Source organism: Tasmannia lanceolata, unplaced genomic scaffold (assembly GCF_043159265.1).
Source record: "Tasmannia lanceolata isolate RefF3 unplaced genomic scaffold, GAP_Taslan_0.1 ptg000019l, whole genome shotgun sequence".
NCBI classification, from domain to species: domain Eukaryota; kingdom Viridiplantae; phylum Streptophyta; class Magnoliopsida; order Canellales; family Winteraceae; genus Tasmannia; species Tasmannia lanceolata.
In genome coordinates, this window is record NW_027518696.1 from 7629945 (window position 1) to 7646854 (window position 16910).

The 16910-nt window shown below is 38.6% G+C and overlaps 1 protein-coding gene across 4 annotated transcripts in view; it reads left to right on the forward strand.

Moving 5' to 3' along the window:
• LOC143852226 (uncharacterized) overlaps positions 1 to 16910 on the forward strand; it is a 33498-nt gene that overhangs the window by 9630 nt on the left and 6958 nt on the right. For 3 of the 4 annotated variants that reach the window (XM_077361615.1, XM_077361613.1, XM_077361614.1), the window contains 5 exons: positions 1335 to 1445; positions 4576 to 5643; positions 5781 to 6011; positions 6255 to 6479; positions 16281 to 16538. In XM_077361615.1, coding sequence (XP_077217730.1) covers positions 1421 to 1445; positions 4576 to 5643; positions 5781 to 6011; positions 6255 to 6479; positions 16281 to 16538 — 1807 coding nt within the window. In that variant the 5' untranslated portion in view covers positions 1335 to 1420. The remainder of the gene's footprint in view (positions 1 to 1334; positions 1446 to 4575; positions 5644 to 5780; positions 6012 to 6254; positions 6480 to 16280; positions 16539 to 16910) is intronic. The other variant, XM_077361616.1, reaches the window with a different exon arrangement.

Genomic DNA, 16910 nt, shown 5'->3' on the forward strand with positions numbered 1-16910 from the left:
CATGTATTAGACAAATTAGTTTTGGAATAATATTGATTGAAAATTCTCCCCTTCTATTTCTTCTTCTTCCCCTCTTTTCCTTTCTTCTTCTACTTTTTTTGAAGAGCTTTCCTATCCTTCCATACCAATCCTGAACCCTACATCTCATGGCAATAGGGCTGGCAATTTCACCCGTGAAACCGGGGACCCGCCCCGATGGACGGGGATGGGACTTAAAAAATTCCTTGAAGCGGGGGCGGGGATGGGGATTGACCCGCCCCGCCCCGTTTTACTATGCAAGCCATTATCAATATCCTCTTATTTTAGTATTGTTTTAGTGTTTTTTAAGTTAACAGTAAATATTTTTTTATGCTAGTGATATTGGCACTACCATATTTTGATAAGTGCACAAATACGGCTTTTCTTTTTCTTTTTTTGGGGTGTTAAAAAGCTTTTTTGAGGTGAGGATTTTTGTGTGAGGCGGGGATTCCCTGCCATCCCCGAAGCTGGGACGGGGAATGGTCCTTCCGGCGGGGACGGGGAATGCAACATCCGGCCCCACCTCGCCCCGTTGCCAGCCCTACATGGCAACAAGAGTACTTACTCAAACCACTAGAGAATGTAGGAGATTGGTTCTTCTTCTCCTCTTTCTTCTCCCACCTACACGAGGTCCAATATAGAATCATTGAGTAGCTAGTAGACAGTCTCCACTCATCAAATAACTTTGTTTTGGATTCTAGCTGTGAGAATTCCATGTCCAAGTTTTAACTTGTAGAATTTCTGATGGTTCACTTGTAGAATTTCTGATGGTTCTCATGCTCCTTTTGCTCTTTACTGTTTTCGTAGGTATAAGGTATTGGGTTTAAGTATTTGGGCTTTTGTCAGACATCCCCGGTTTTTGGGTTCCTTTCTCCATAGTAAGAAAATAGCTTGGTGTACAAACTTCTTGTGGGTTACCTGTTCTTATTTTTTCCTCTCAAAGAATTTTGCTTCTAGTCATCATGTGGTTCTTTGTTAGTGTGGTTCTTTGTTAGTGTTGGTTTCATCAAATATGTACCATTTTTTATTCTAGTAATCAAAACCTTGCCTATGTTTTCCAGAGCTTTCTTAGTTTAAATAGTTTTGTTGTCTGTTTTGTACCTTTTTCTTAATATTTTTTATTGCAATTGGCTTGCTTCTGATTATACGTATCATGGTTCACATCTTCCATCGCATAATTTACATGTTTATATCTTGATTGGATGTTTCTTTTTTACCTTTTTCGCTTAATATCTTTTTCACATTTTCTCTCCCTCCCCCGCCCCACGAATTATGCTTTCGGTGATAGGTGTGGTTTGTTTATTATCATTGAACAGCTTCTGGGCAGTCGTTGACTAGTCAATTTGGGAGGCAATCTGTTTTGGGGCAGACAAACAATGCCAGCGCTGAAGCTTTAGGGACTATGACCCCCTTTGGTTCACAGACAGGTAATACCGTAATGTCATATTTGGTGGCACACCAACTGGTGTTTTTGGGCCAACACAGTCTTCATCACTTCTAACTTCTACACCTGCATTTGGTGTTTCATCAGCACTGAGTTTTGGGAGTTCGATTCCTGCCTTCAGGGCATCTTCAACTCCAGATTTGGGCAGTGCTTCATCCTTTTTTGGCGTTGAGAACTCACTAAATTTGTGTTATGAAATGGTTTACCTTTTTTTTCCCCATGCTGAGAACTCACTAAATTTGTATTATGAGATCTGCAGTCAATTTATTTGCTTATCTTCAAAAATAATCAGTGAATCATCTATTCATACACTCCATTCATGATTTCACTTTGGTATTCACAGTTCACACTCTTTGGTGTTGTATGGGTTCTATGGATTCTATTACTGCACTGCCCTCCTGGAGACCTGCCTCCGAGAGACCTGGTCTAGTGCTCCTTTCTGATTAAGAGGCTGCAATCGTGGCTTTGCTTATTGGTTGCTTTGTGTTTACGTTAGAAACAGAGGAGGAATATGAATTTCAGGAACAAAACTCAGTATTGCAAGGGTTAGCAAGCACATGAGAAGTCAGACAATGCAGTCTGTGTCCAACCAGAGTCACGTAGGATTTGCGGGGGAGGATATTCATAGGAGCAGGGAGAGGAAGGTTGAGGTGATTGAAAGATAGAATTCCCTCTAAGAGTGACCCTAAAACTAGTGCTTGATGGAAGCTCTCTTGGAAATTTGAAGTCAATTCGTTTTATCAAGATTTTAATTTTTGGCCTTAGCCCTTTGTGAAAACTCATAAAGCTTTAGGAATTCCAGGAAGTATGGCTTTGATAACATAATACCTGGGAGCCCAAGAAGTATGGATTTTTTGTTTGTTTTGTTTTTGAAAAAAAACTTGGGAACCTAAGTTATGATGAATACCAATCCGTATCAAAAGAAGGGATCAAAGCCAGGTTTATTCATGTTTTAGATTGAAGCATGCAACCCCACGTGACCAAAGTTTCAAATTTCGGTTTCAGTTGACATGGAAAGAGAAATGTTTTGGTTTCGGCTGGAAATTTCGGTGGAAATCCTATAAAATCAAGAAAACATGTGGAAACTTATGCAAATGATAGAATTTAAAGACGAAACTTCAGGAAATGCTAGAATTAGCACAAATACACACTTAGAAACCATCACATAAGGTAGAAAACCCAGTGGCATGCACTGTCTACATGTCTGATAATTTATTGCATACCAAATATTTATAAATAATGCATGCACCACATTTTGCATGCAATTCATACAAATATAATTGTTAACAAATATTTATATAATCATGTAACTCATACTGATGTAGTATTCCATCATCACACTTATGATTTTGGCTTATGCATTTCAGTCGTTTCGGTTTCAATTTCTGTGGGCATGGAAATGGAAACATTTCACTCGTTTCGTGTCGGTTTCGATGGAAATTTAAAACCATGCATATTACTACATTCTGCCATCATAACAACTAGTTGCAGACCCGTGCATTGCACGGGCGAACGGAAACTATATCTTCAGGAGAATAAAAAGTAAAATAAACTATAATATCGATTTATGAAATATTACACTGCAAAAAATGACGATTACAATATAGAAATACAGTGAAAAAGGAAAAACGTAAAAAGAAGGTTTCATCCAAAAAAAAACGATGACTTGGGAAAGTCTAACCTTTTAATAATCATCGTAGAAAGAGAGGACTTCTGTGTAAAACAAAAAGGTATAAACAATGGAAGAAGCGAAGTTATTGGAATTACCTCTTGGAACCCCTTATTTTGGTCTTGTAGCAACTCTTTTGCTCCCTCTCCACCAGGCCTTATAGCAGCTTCCAAAAGAACTTGCCTGCAACAAAATTTCAAATGCTTTTAGGCATTGACATTCTAGAAAATGTGTGCATATGATGAACCAAGTCTCAAACCACACCCAGCAATTCAAAAAGTATTATCTTGCATACATGAAAAGTCACAAAAAGTCTCAATGAATCGATCAGCCATTTGTTATGTTATCATGGGCCCATAGGTGTAATACAGTTGGGAAGCTTGGGAATATGATACATCAAAGTAGGCTTGGTTCATTCACTGCACACACAGACACAAGTGTCGATTACACATAAAAAAAAAAAACTCTAAATACTTGGAAAAATAAAGTCTACATCCACGTAGAGACTTGATTCATCCAAGTTTTATTGCACATGGAAAAAAATAATTATCCCCTCGAAAGATGTTGTCAATCTCTTATTATTTTGTCGTTAAAACTAAAACGTGAGATTTTTTAGATGAGAGAGAGAAGTGTTGTCAAAACTAAAACGTGAGAGAGAGAGTCCCAATAATAAAGAAAGAGAGTCCATGTGAGCTGCTTTCCCACTTAAGAGATAGATCCCACGTGACCTGCTTGCCTTCAAGGAGAGTGGGTTTCCATAAAAAAACAAAACATTCTCCTTTTCCCTATCATGCACTGGGCGAATGACCAAAAATAATAGGGAAACCCAAAGTTTTAGGAACAATTAGTTTTTGCATGCTTATCTTTCTATTTTTTAATGTTATAAAAAATGTTTTTTCTATTTTTATAATATTTTTGGAAGCGTGCAGTGAAGTTGATATACACAGAAGAGCGAGATTTATGGGGAGATTTAGTCGCGTAGGAAAGTAAGCGTGCAATGAAGTTGATATACACAGAAGTTGAGTGTATGTCTTTTTTATCTTAAAAGGGACTATACACAGAAGTTGCGTGTATAGAGGGGGGCCACGTGGCAGCACCACGTTGTGCGACATTCAGCTTTACTTATATATAATTAGATGCAATCATCACCCTATTCTGCTATGGTATCTACAAGACTGCCTCATAAATTAGACTACACATGTACATCAAAATTTTGAAAACTACATTGTATACAATTGCCATTGGAACTCTGGTCCAGCATCAGTATATAGTTAGTTGTGCATACTTTCTTAGTTTTTGAAAGAGAATTATTTTTTCCTCTTATATTTGTTTATTTTCTTTTTATTTGTTCTATTGTGTTCTTTTGTGCATCAAGGGCCTTTTGTCCTCTGGTTTGGTTTCATTTTTTCTTTAAAATCATCGACTAAGAGTTCATTTTTCTCAGGGTCCTCTCTGTTTGGGCAGAGCCCAGCCTTTGGAGGCTTTGGATCAACTCCTGGTCAAACCAGTCCATTTGGTAGCACATTTCAACAAACACAACCAGCATTTGGAAGTATCTTATATGGCTCCACCACACCTTTTGGTGCCTCCAGTCAACCAGCGTTTGGTGCTGCAAGTACTCCAACATTTGGTGCGACAAGTACCCCAGCTTTTGTTCTGACAAGCAGCCCGGCTTTTGGGTCTACGACGACTCCAATGTTGGGCAACACGGGATCAGCATTTGGGGCATCAAGTACCCCGGCATTTGGTTCCTCGGGTACAAACATGTTCAGTGCTTCAAGTACCCCTTTTTTTGGGTCTTCAACCACTCATGCATTTGGCGCCTCGAGTACCCCCACATTTGGATCTTCTACTACTCCATCCTTCGGCGCTTCAAGTGCCCCATCTTTTAGTTTTGATTCCACCCCTGCTTCAAGCACCCCTGCTTTTGGTGCCTCGAGTACCCCCACATTTGGTTCTTCTACTACTACATCCTTCGGTGCTTCAAGTGCTTCGTCTTTTAGTTTTGGTTTGAGTACCCCTACATTTGGATCTTCTAGTACTCCATCATTTGGTGCTTCAAGTGTCCCGTCTTTTAGTTTTGCTTCCACTCCTACTTCAAGCACTCCTGCATTTGGTGCCTCGAGTACCCCCACATTTGGATCTTCTACTACTACATCCTTCGGTGCTTCAAGTGCCCTGTCTTTTAGTTTTGGTTCCACTCCTGCTTCAAGCCCCCCTGTATTTGGTGCCTCGAGTACCCCAACATTTGGACCTTCTACTTCTCCATCCTTTGGCGCTTCGAGTGCCCCGTCTTTTAGTTTTTGTTCCACTCCTGCTTCAAGCACCCCTGCATTTGGTGCCTCGAGTACCCCGAGATTTGGATCTTCTACTAGTCCATCGTTCGGCGCTTCAAGTGCCCCGTCTTTTAGTTTTGGTTCCACTCCTGCTTTTGGCCAATCAACTTCTGCCTTTGGTAGCACACCATTTGGAACCACCCCATCTCCTTTTGGTGCCCAGAGTTCTCTATTTGGTGAGCATGTTGTTTCCCTGTTTTGAGATACTTACTTCAATAATTATTAATATAAAATTCTGTTTGAAAATTAAATTTAAGGCAATGTCTTTGGTTATTTTTCCCCATATTATTATTATTTTTGAAACCTTTTGCAGGGGCCCAAACAACGACACCGGCATTTGGTGGTAGCCCTGGTTTTGGCCAAGCATCTTTGGGGGGTCAGCAAGGGGGAAGTAGAGTAGCGGCATACACCCCTACACCTGAGGTGGATGGCAGCAGTGGTACGCAGCCTGCTGGAAATATGGAATCAATATCAGCCATGCCCACATACAATGATAAAAGTCACGAGGAGTTAAGATGGGAGGATTATCAACTGGGAGATAAAGGTATGTTCCTTCATCATACAGGTCTTAATTTTCTTGTGTTGTAGAGGTAGTTGTGGAGGTGCTGCATCTGTTTTCGGTTATTTGGAAAATCATCACTATATAATGCTTAATGAAGCGATTCTTAACATAACATTCCGTTCGAGACTAAATTTAAGGAAAAATCTTTGGATATTTGTCCCCATATATTTATTTTTTAATTTTTCTGATCCCCAGATCATTTGCTTCATTTTTAACTTTTTCCAGGGTCCCAAATAACAATGCCAACTTTTGGTGGTATTCCTGGTTTTGACCAATTAGCTTTTGGTGGTCAACAGAGGGGAAGTAGAGTAGCGACATACACTCCTACACATGAGGTGGATGGCAATAGTGGTTTTCTGCTTAAGCTAGAATCAATATCTGCCATGCCCATTTACGAAGATAAAAGTCACGAGGAGTTAAGATGGGAGTATTATCAACTGAGAGATAAAGGTATGTTTCCTGGAGCCAAGATTATGTAATTGTTTTGGTTGAAAAAGGTAAACATTATTTTTCTTTGTTCCCTCATCTTACATGTCACGATCACTTGTGTTTTAGGGGTAGTTGTGGAGGTGCCTCATCTCTTTCCGGTTATTAAGTTTATTGAAACGTCATCACTTTATCATGTAATGTAAAAGAATGTTTAAATTCAATAACCGGAGTGTATACTTTGTCTTTTTATTGAATAACATGTACATAACTGATGGGGACATCAACAATGAGTGTGGATTCAAGGTTTACAAGCGTAGATGTGGACGAGACTGATGGCGGGAACTTTAGCATGGGCCACAGACATTGACGTCTTTTTTTTTATTATTTACTTTCTATTTTCGTCATTTTATTTGTAGCCTACTTTTAGGCATCAAGTCTCATCCGTTTGGCGTGTTTTTGGTTTTATTAGAAAGGTTTTTCAATTACCTATCTAACGGGCCCAAGATCACATGATTTGGATGTGTTTTGAGCAAGTTATGAGTGTTTTTAAGAAGTGGTATAGATCGATTACGGGATTACTATTTTAGGTAAGTTTTTATCTTTATTTAGCTTTGCTTTAGATTAGATGAATGGTTGAGATTAGTTTTTAACTTTAGGTCATCTTCTAGGGTTTCTTTTCTTATAAATACATCTTATGAAAGCAATGTAAAAGACTTTGGAATATTGAATAGAATTGAGAATTTTTGTGAGAGGTATTGTGGCTTGGACTTCTTCTCTTCTCCTCTTGGTGGCTTGGAGCCATTCTCCTCTCATCTATTATCTTCTAGTTCTTCATTCAAATCAACACAACAAAGGTTAGTAAATCAGATTTTCTATTTTCTTTGGTCTTGAACCCTAAAACTAGAAAACCCAAAATCCATAGATCTCCCTTGTTCTCCAAGATCTTGTTATGAGATTTTGAGGGATTGTTTTTATGATTAAATCTCAGCCTTAACACCCAAGAACCCTAACTTTAAACCCCTTTTTAGCCTTATTGCAATTTTCACCCCTTTTCAAGCCCGAAAACCCTTTTAAAAGATCCATAGCCTAAATCAACCATCAAATCAGAACCTAAACCCTAGAATTACCTTTCTTTTACCTTCTAAACCTTAACCTAAGATTTGGACAGCGATATTAAACCAAAATCCCAGATCTGCCAAAATACTAAAATACCCATACAACCCAAAATTGGACCATTTTGAGCCTTTTACTGTTGTTGGACATTTTTTTTTGTTTTTCTTCATTGGATATTATTATTTCCATGTTTGTGTGACATCTATTTCATTGGTACCTTCATTAGCTTTTAGTTCTTTTAATTGGTTGCATGCGTAGGCCTAGTTTCAGACTAATCTTTCTGTGATTAATTCATCTAACGAATCCTTATCGCTTTGATTAATTTGTATAAGGTTTAGTTCATGCTTAATTACATTCTTTACAATTATTTATGCTATTTAAGTCTCATTAATACTGCTGCCCATAGATTAATTAGGCGTTAATTCGGCCCTAGGTAAGTTGTTAAGTGTTCTTTTAGTTTTCCGCGTAAGCCCTAAATTGTACTAAAGTCTTAATCCCACTAGTAGTGCAGGATTTTCCCTAAATTAGGTATTGTCCTGCATCAACTTGGTATCAGAGCCTAGAGTTAGTCGTAGGAAACCTTTAGGGTGTTAGTGTCCAGATTAGTGTCTGGTTTTCCTTTGCATGCCCACAAGAAGTGGTAAAGTTTACCACACGATGACTTCTAGCAATCCAATATTTAATGATGAGTTAGCTCAATTCATTAGAGACAGTAGGGCAGATCTGAATCTTCTCCTCGAAGAGATACGACTTAGCAGAATGGATCGTGAAGCCCATAATCGACAGTTTCAAGCTGTTAGTAACGAGATTCAAACTGTACCACTTGTTGATGATATTATCTCTCAAGAAGGGGAGAAGGAAGTTGCTAACACTATTGGTGAGCTAGATGCTAATATTGATGAGACCGTTATTGACGTTAAGCCCGAGCTTATGTCAGATACGGAGTCCATGATGGCAGAATCAGAGATGGACGATATAGAGTTAGAGAGTTTAGTGACTGATGAAGCATTGCCAGAGCATGCAGACTTTTCTAAGGACTAAGGTATTTGAGGTTGCATGTGATGCCTCAAGTGTCGGAAGTGGTGGTGTTCTAAGTCAGGAAGGACCTTAGAAGTAGGAATCTTCCTTTAGGGTGCCGCTCCCACCTCGGAACCTCTATTCGGCGCTCCTTAGGAAGAAGCTTCCTGGGAGCACGACCTCAAAGAGACGGGAACCGCTCCAATGACACTACCAGCTTGTGTCTATTACTCCATAAGTCCCACCATCACCAACTTCCTTGCATCAAACTCCCCCAACTCTTCAAAGCACTTCATTGGAGCAAGCACAAAGGCTTTACATCTTCAGAAGGCACGAGGAACGAGTGCACACAAATGAAGATGCTTAAAAATTACTGCTTTTTTATTTACTTAAATTTTGAAAGATACATATGAAAATAGTTAGAAACTATTATTTTTTATGTACTAGAATTTTGAAAGATATATAAAGAAAATATTACATGCACGCTCCCAAACTTTTAGAATCTTCTAGACTCCCATGCTTCCCCGCCCCCGCTCCGACACTCGCTTCGTGCTTCTATGAGAAGGAAGGACACCTAGTTGCCTATTTTAGCGAGAAGCTTAATGAGGCTAGGCAAAAGTATATCACTTACAAAATGGAATTTTACGCAGTAGTCCAAGCATTACGCCATTGGAGACACTATCTGCTACCACAAGAGTTTGTATTATACTCCGACCATTAAGCTCTCAGATATCTTAACTCTCAGAAAATATTGGGAATCGAGTTGAAATTTTCTAGTGCGTACCACCCACAAACAGATGGTCAAATAGAGGTCATTAATAGGACTCTAGGAAACCTCCTTAGCTGTCTTATTGGTGATCATATTTCTAGTTGGGATAGAGTTTTACCTCAAGCTGAGTTTGCCTATAATAGCTCTGTGAATCGTAGTACAAGTCTTTCCCCATTTCAGATTATCATAGGCTATTCCCCTAGGAAAATAGTTGACCTTATTCCTATTGTAGCTAGTGCCAGTTCTAGAGTTTCCGAGTCTGCCGAGTCTTTTGCGCGGCACATTCGAAACTTACATGCAGAAATAAGAAAGATAATAATTAGCAATTAATCATATAAATCTTATGCAGATGTACATCGAAGATTTCAAGAATTTAAAGAAGGTGATATGGTAATGGTAAGAATTAGGCCTGAACGTTATGGTAAACGTGTAGTTAGCAAACTACATGCTCGTGGCGCAAGACCTTTTAAAATAATTAAAAAGATTAGTGCTAATGCCTATGTTTTAGATTTACCACCTGACATGGGAATTAGTAATACTTTCAATGTTGAAAACCTTTCACCATATCATGAACCCTTTTCTGCATTTGATAACCCCAAATATGCCCAATCTCCACCCATCCAAGTACTATCTTCTTCTACCCCACCAATACCCAGATTTGAGAAAAGAAAAGTAGTAGAAGACATCTTGGATGAGAAGATTGTCTCCAATCACGCTGGAGGAATTAGAAAGTTCTTAGTCATATGGCGAGGAGGACCAGATAGCGACGATTCCTGGATTACAGTTGACGAGCTTCAGAAGCTTGATCCAGATTTGTTAGAGCAGTACGAGCAGTTTAATTCATCGGAGGTGAATGTTTCCAAGCCGGGGAGAAATGACGGGGACATCAACAATGGGCGTGGATTCAAGGTTTACAAACGTAGACGTGGATGAGACTGATGGCGGGGACTCTAGCACGAGCCACAGACATTGACATCTTTTTTTTTATTATTTACTTTCCATTTTCGTCATTTTATTTGTACCCTACTTTTTAGGCATCAAATCTCATCCGTTTGGCGTGTTTTTGGTATTATTAGAAAGGTTTTTCAATTACCTATCTAACGGGCCCAAGATCACCGTTTTCCTGGCCTCTATACATCCCCTTATCCTGGATAAACAAATATTCGTTGATTTTTTTTCCATGGTTGCTAAACATGCCCTGAGTTTCTACACAAAAAGAGAATACTTCAATCATGGATTGAAGTTACTTATTACACAAAAATTATGATTGGAATCAAGTTACTGAAGTTTCTGTTTAGTTTTTGTGGGTTTCTTGGCGACTGAAGTTCTGAACACCTCAATTTACATTTTCTGTTTAGTTTCTGTGGGTTTATGGACAACTGAACGACCGGATAACAGGTTTCCCATCACAATTTCTTTTCCTTTCTTTTCCATTTTGCCATACCAGTTTCCTTTCTTTTCCTTTTCGCGGAAAGCAAGTGAAAAAATAAGTTGAGGGAGATATTAAGTTGAGGGAGATATTAAGCATGAGTGTGTAGAAATGAAGGATTCAAGTTTTTTTTTCCCGTCTTCGTCCACTTGAATCCGCTAAGGAGTTAAGGTTTTTTTGTCTTCAACCTCACTTGAATAGTTGAATCCAGTAAGGAGTCAGGGTTTTTTGTCTTCTTCCAGTGTATTTTTCATTTTCTTTTTCGTTTCTCTTTCTTATATATATATATATATATATATATATATATATATATTGTGTTTTTCTCCTTTCTTTTCTCCTCTTTTATAGAGAATTAAATCTCTATTTATAGGGGCCGTTGAGAAAAAGACAATTTGGCACGATGTTCCGATCGGACAAGCCTTGAGGATGTTTATCCGATCATACGCATGCTTTTTTTGGAGGCTCTAAAAGGCCAACAACAGTTGTTAATCGGTAATCATGTCGCCGACGCCGAAGTCAGAATGATTCCTTGCGAGCAAGCGCCGACCCATGGTTCATGGAGTTCCATTCGGACATCTCGATCAGGTTAGTGTCCGATCGGACACCTCTCTAATGTGATTTCTTGTTCGTTTGGAGTTTGGACACAATCTTGGGAATTCAAAAAAGCTGGTTGTTTCTAAAAAGCAACGAAATGATGATTTCAATGCGTGATTTTCATGAGATTCTTTGTGGCACCGACTGTGGTTGGTGGAGTTCCGTTCAGACATGGGGGCACCGGAACTCTGTACCCTTTCATGGATTTTTCACAAATGTTGTGCGTGGTTTTGTACATTTCATTTTTTTTCCAAAATTACTTGGTCTATATCGATCGTTAACTCCTTTCATTGAACACGAAAAAATAGTTTATCATCCACCAATTCTTAAGCATGTCAGGCATTTTCGGCCCTAGCCACGCCAACTTGAAGCCTAGAGGAGTGGGTCAAAAACTGTTTTAGGCAGAGCAAGCTGGAGGGCATTCGGGAACATTGGCAGCCACTCTTGGCTGATCAAGAAACAGTCGATCTTGCTTCTACTATGATTCTTGATACAAATGGACCAAGCATTCGTCAGAGGAAAATCTTCTAGAGCATTCCTATCAACGAAATCTGAGAAGGCCAGCATGTTAGGCATAATTCTTGAATACCCTGCTCGCTTATTGTTAAATCTAGTGCTGTTGAAGTCTCCCCCCACGCACCATGGGTGCTTCCATCTGTCTCTTACTCTTCTTGGTGGTTTGGAACCATCTTCTCTCATTTCCTCTCACCTATTCTCTTCTATTTCTTCAATCAAATCAGCACAAACGAGGTTAGTAAATCAGATTTTCTATTTTCTTTGTTCTTGAACCCTAAAACTAGAAAAACCCAAAATCCATAGATCTCCCTTGTTCTTCAAGATATTGTTTTGAGATTTTGAGGGATTGTTTTAGTGATTAAACCTCACCTAAAACTCACAAGAATCTCAACTTTCAAACATTTTTGAACCATATTGCAGGTTTTACCCTTTTCAAGTCCAGAAACCCTTTTTAAAGATCCATAGCCTAAACCTACCATCAAATCAGAAACTAAACCCTAGAATTACCTTTCTTTTACCTACCTAAACACTTACCTAAGATCTGGACAACAATTCCTTTCAATTTTCAAATTTGCAGAAATCACCAAAATACTCCTACGGCCTAAATCTGGATTGTTTTGACCCAATTCCTGCTGCTGGACATTTTTTGTTTTTGTTTTTCTTCATTGATTATTATTAATTTCTCATGCTTTTGTTACATATAATCGATAGGTTTTACATTATCTTTTAGTTCTTTTAATTGGTTGCATGCGTAGCCCTAGTTTCGAACTAATCTTTCTATTATCAATTCATCTAACGAATCCTTATCGCTTTGATTGATTTGTATAAGGTTTAGTTCATGCTTAATTACAATCTTTACAATTATTTATGCTATTTAAGTCTCATTATTGTTGCTGCCTATAGATTAATTATGCGTTAATTCGGCCCTAGGTAAGTTGTTAAGTGTTCTTTTAGTTTTCTGCGTAAGCCCTAAATTGTCCTAAAGTCTTAATCCACTAGGAGTGTAGAATTTTCCCTAAATTAGGTAGTGTCCTGCATCAATAACAGTACTACATTGTGTTACTTTTTGTTGTGTAAGGGGTCTAGTTATGAGATCGGAAGGTGTTAGGCACAAGTTGTGCATGCTACTTTGTAAATGAAAACAGTTCAAAACCATAGAAGTCGTAGCCACTTAGTCAATTCTGGCCAGACAAGGTGGAATCCGTTCAGGCGACTAAAGTCGTCGGATCAGATTCTTCCCCGGCCAGTCACCAACCGAATATGTCTGTTCAGACAAACCTCCCAAGAAGCTTGTCCGATCAGACTAGATTTTCTTGAGTAGAAATTGAACCGCTTTGTCTTTGGCTCGATGGGGTACGAGGGGTTCAATTTCCGCTCCGAGCTCTTTTCGAAATTCGACGAACATCCCAGGAGATCAGTGGTTCCTTTCTTCAATGGTTCTTTGGAAAAGAAATAATTAGTTTGGATTGAGTAAGGAAAAAAAAGCATTATTGAATAGCCATATTTTTTATTAAGAGATATTTCCATGTCTTTTGAATGGACCAGTGGTCAGGTTTGGTTTGAATTCCTGGACTTCTTAGAGTTTTTTCGACTCAAGTCCGAATAGCGAACCTTTGACTCAGCAAGAGGAGTCCTGGTAATAAATGAGGTGTGCCTATAAGTCCGATGTAGTCACTAGTCCAGAGCCCTTATTCGGCTCACGCCTCAAGGGGGTGAACTCTACGGCTTTGTTCACTTCGTTTCTTTGTCGTGGAAAAGAAAGTAAAGTAGCATTTTTTTCCATGGAAACATGTTTTTGGGTCGTTTTGTTGTTTTATGGGTAAACCCAAATATCTAATGTGTAAATTGTATTTTAATGACATGGCAAAGAAGTTTCCTTCATTTCATTTCTTCCGTTTTCCGTTACTCACGGGCGGAAAAGGCTTCTTTTCTTTCGAAATAAAATTTACGAGACCCATTTCCCCGAATGCCATTTCGTTCTCGTCGAAAACCCTAGCCCTCTCGTCTCTCCTCTCATCTCTTCGGCGACCTTCCTCTCCTCTTCGGTGACATCCCATTTCCGGCGACGACGTCCTTCCATCTCCTCTTCTGCGACGATCGAAAACCAGGTTCGTTCTCTCTCTCTTTGGTTTTCATTTTTTTTCTACAAAAGGGGGTTTTCTTCACTCTCACTTTCTCCATCTTCAGCCGGTGAGGGTCCTCTCTCTCTCTGTATCGATTTTCGTTGGCGAAGAAGATCCAATGAGGTTTTTTCTGTAATCTGGGTTGTTTGCAAACAAAGATGGGTTTTATCAGAATGGTTTTTTTGTAATCAAGGCGTTTGAAGTTTAATCCTATCATCTGTTATAGTACTGAGTTTGTAAAAGTTTGATCCTGGTGCCTTTTGGTGCCTTTTTGTTGTAGTACTGAGTTTGTAAGGGTTTTATAATCCAAGTAAATCTTCTGGTTTGCTGGGTTGTAGAAGTTTAATCCTATCATCTGTTGTAGTACTGAGTTTGTAAAAGTTTGATCTTGGTGCCTTTTGGTGCCTTTTTGTTGTAGTACTGAGTTTGTAAAAATTTGATCCTAGTGCCTTTTTGTCCACATGTTCAAAGAGAAACAGTGTAATTACTGCAGGTGTATGCTGTTTATGAATTGTGTAATGGTTTTCATGTGTGGCTATGTTTTCTCTAGCAATAAGATATTTGTAACTAGCTTGGTATATGTACTTTTCTCAGTGAGTGTGCTGCAGATGCATCACATTAACTATCTTCTTTTTTCATTGAGGGCGTGCTTGGCAACTTTGAAAAAACAATTTAGGGAATATTTGTTTAGCCATGGTGAGAGAGGAGGTGGATAGGGCTGGTGTGTGTGTGTGTGTGTGTGTGTGTGTGAGAGAGAGAGAGAGAGAGAGAGAGAGAGAGAGAGAGAGAGAGAGATGTGATGGGGCTGGAAAACTTAGAAATAAAATTTCACGTTTGAAAGAATTTTTTTCGTTTTCCCTGTTTTCAGACCTATCCCATGCCCTCCTTACTCATCACCCCATCAAATCTCACTTCCTGGCCTCTATACATCTCCTTATCCTGGATAAACAAATATTCCTTGATTTTTTTCCATGGTTGCTAAACATGCCCTGAGTTTCTACACGAAAAGAGAATACTTCAATCATGGATTCAAGTTACTTATTACACATAAATTATGATTGGAATCAAGTTACTGAAGTTCTGAACACCTCAATTTACATTTTCTGTTTAGTTTCTGCGGCTTTATGGACAACTGAACGACCGGATCACAGGTTTCCCATCCCAATTTCTTTTCCTTCTCGCGGAAAGCAAGTGAAAAAATAAGTTGAGGGAGATATTAAGCTGAGGGAGATAGTAAGCATGAGTGTGTAGAAATGAAGGATTCAAGTTTTTTTTTCCCTGTCTTGTTCTACTTGATTACTATAGAAATTTTTCATTGTTTACATGCAGTTTTTGCTTTTATTGAATTTCTTGTTGTTTTATAAAATGTTTAATCCTTTTTTTTTATTGTGTGGAGTTTGTGTTGTTTTCTACAATTGAATGGCTTTTGGGTTGCCATCAAGGCTCCATATCATGCTTTTTTGGCAATTAATTATGGTCTTCATTGTTTTCCTTTGTTGAATTTGAACTTATTATTTGTTTCATCAGTCTTATGGTGTGCTTGTGTTTTTCTCCTAATGATAGGGTTCTAGTAGAGAATCATTGAGTAGCTAGTGGATAGTCGTCGAATAGCAGTGTTTTGGATAGCTGATAGTCGTCAAATAGTAGTGTTTTGGATTCTGGCATTGAGAATTTCGTGCTCATATTCCAACCTCATAGAATTTCTGGTGGTTCTCATGTTCATCTGTCCTTTACTGTTTTTGTGGGTATAAATTGACTGCCGATAAACGATATTGGGTTTCGGTATTTGGGCTTTTGTCATACACCCCTGGTTTTCACTTCCATATTAAGAAAATAGCTTGCATGATGTTGTATAAACTTGTCGTGGTTTACACGCACGTGCATACACGCATGTATGTACATATTCTGGATTTTGCTTCTAGTGTGCATATGGTTCTCTGTGTGTCGAACAGTTTTTTCCATCATATATGTACCATTTTTGGATTCTAATCATCAAAACCTTGCCTATGTTTTGCAGACCTTTCATGGCTTAAAAATTTTTGTTTTCTGTTTGTACCTTTTTCTTAAACTATTTTTTATTGTACTGGGTTTGTTTCTGATTATTGGTACCGTGGCCTGCATCTTCTATTACATAGGTTACATGCTTATTTCTTGCTCAGATGTTTATTTTTAACTTTTTTACCCCATGTTGACACATTTTCTCTTTTTTGCATAACTTTTGCTTGTGATGATTGTGTGGCTTGTTTATTATCATTGTTCAGCTTTTGGACAGCAGCCGACTAGCCCATTTGGGAGCCAATCTGTTTTTGGGCAGGCAAACAATGCCAGCACCAACCCTTTTACTGCCAAACCTTTTGGGAGCACCAGCCCCTTTGGTGCACAGATGGGGAGTTCCATATTTGGTGGCAGTCCAACTGATGTTTTTGGGCCAGCACAATCTTCATTAACTTTTGGGAGTTGGATTCCTACTTTCGGGGCATCATCAACTCCTGCTTTCAGTAGTGCTTCATCCTCTTTTGGTAATTACCTTCCTTTGATGCCGTTATTGGTTGCATACTTTTCATCCTCACTGCCTGCTATGTTTCATTTGAAGCCAGATTTTTTATTGCTGTTATTGATAATTACCTTCTAACTGTGGCATTGTGCTTCTGGTTGCTCTCACGTTGAGTAAATGAAGCATAAATTTCATTTTTGAGATTTTCTAATCATTCCAAATTATCATAAGTTGCATGAATCAAATTCTCTTTTTCTCGTTCTATCTCAAAGTATCCATTCACTTGAAACTCATTTGCTTCCATTTCCATTTTCTCTTTATATAGTTTCCGCATCCATAACATAGTTCAATACTGATATATATTTTAAAGATATCGAGTGCTAAATTCTTACATATC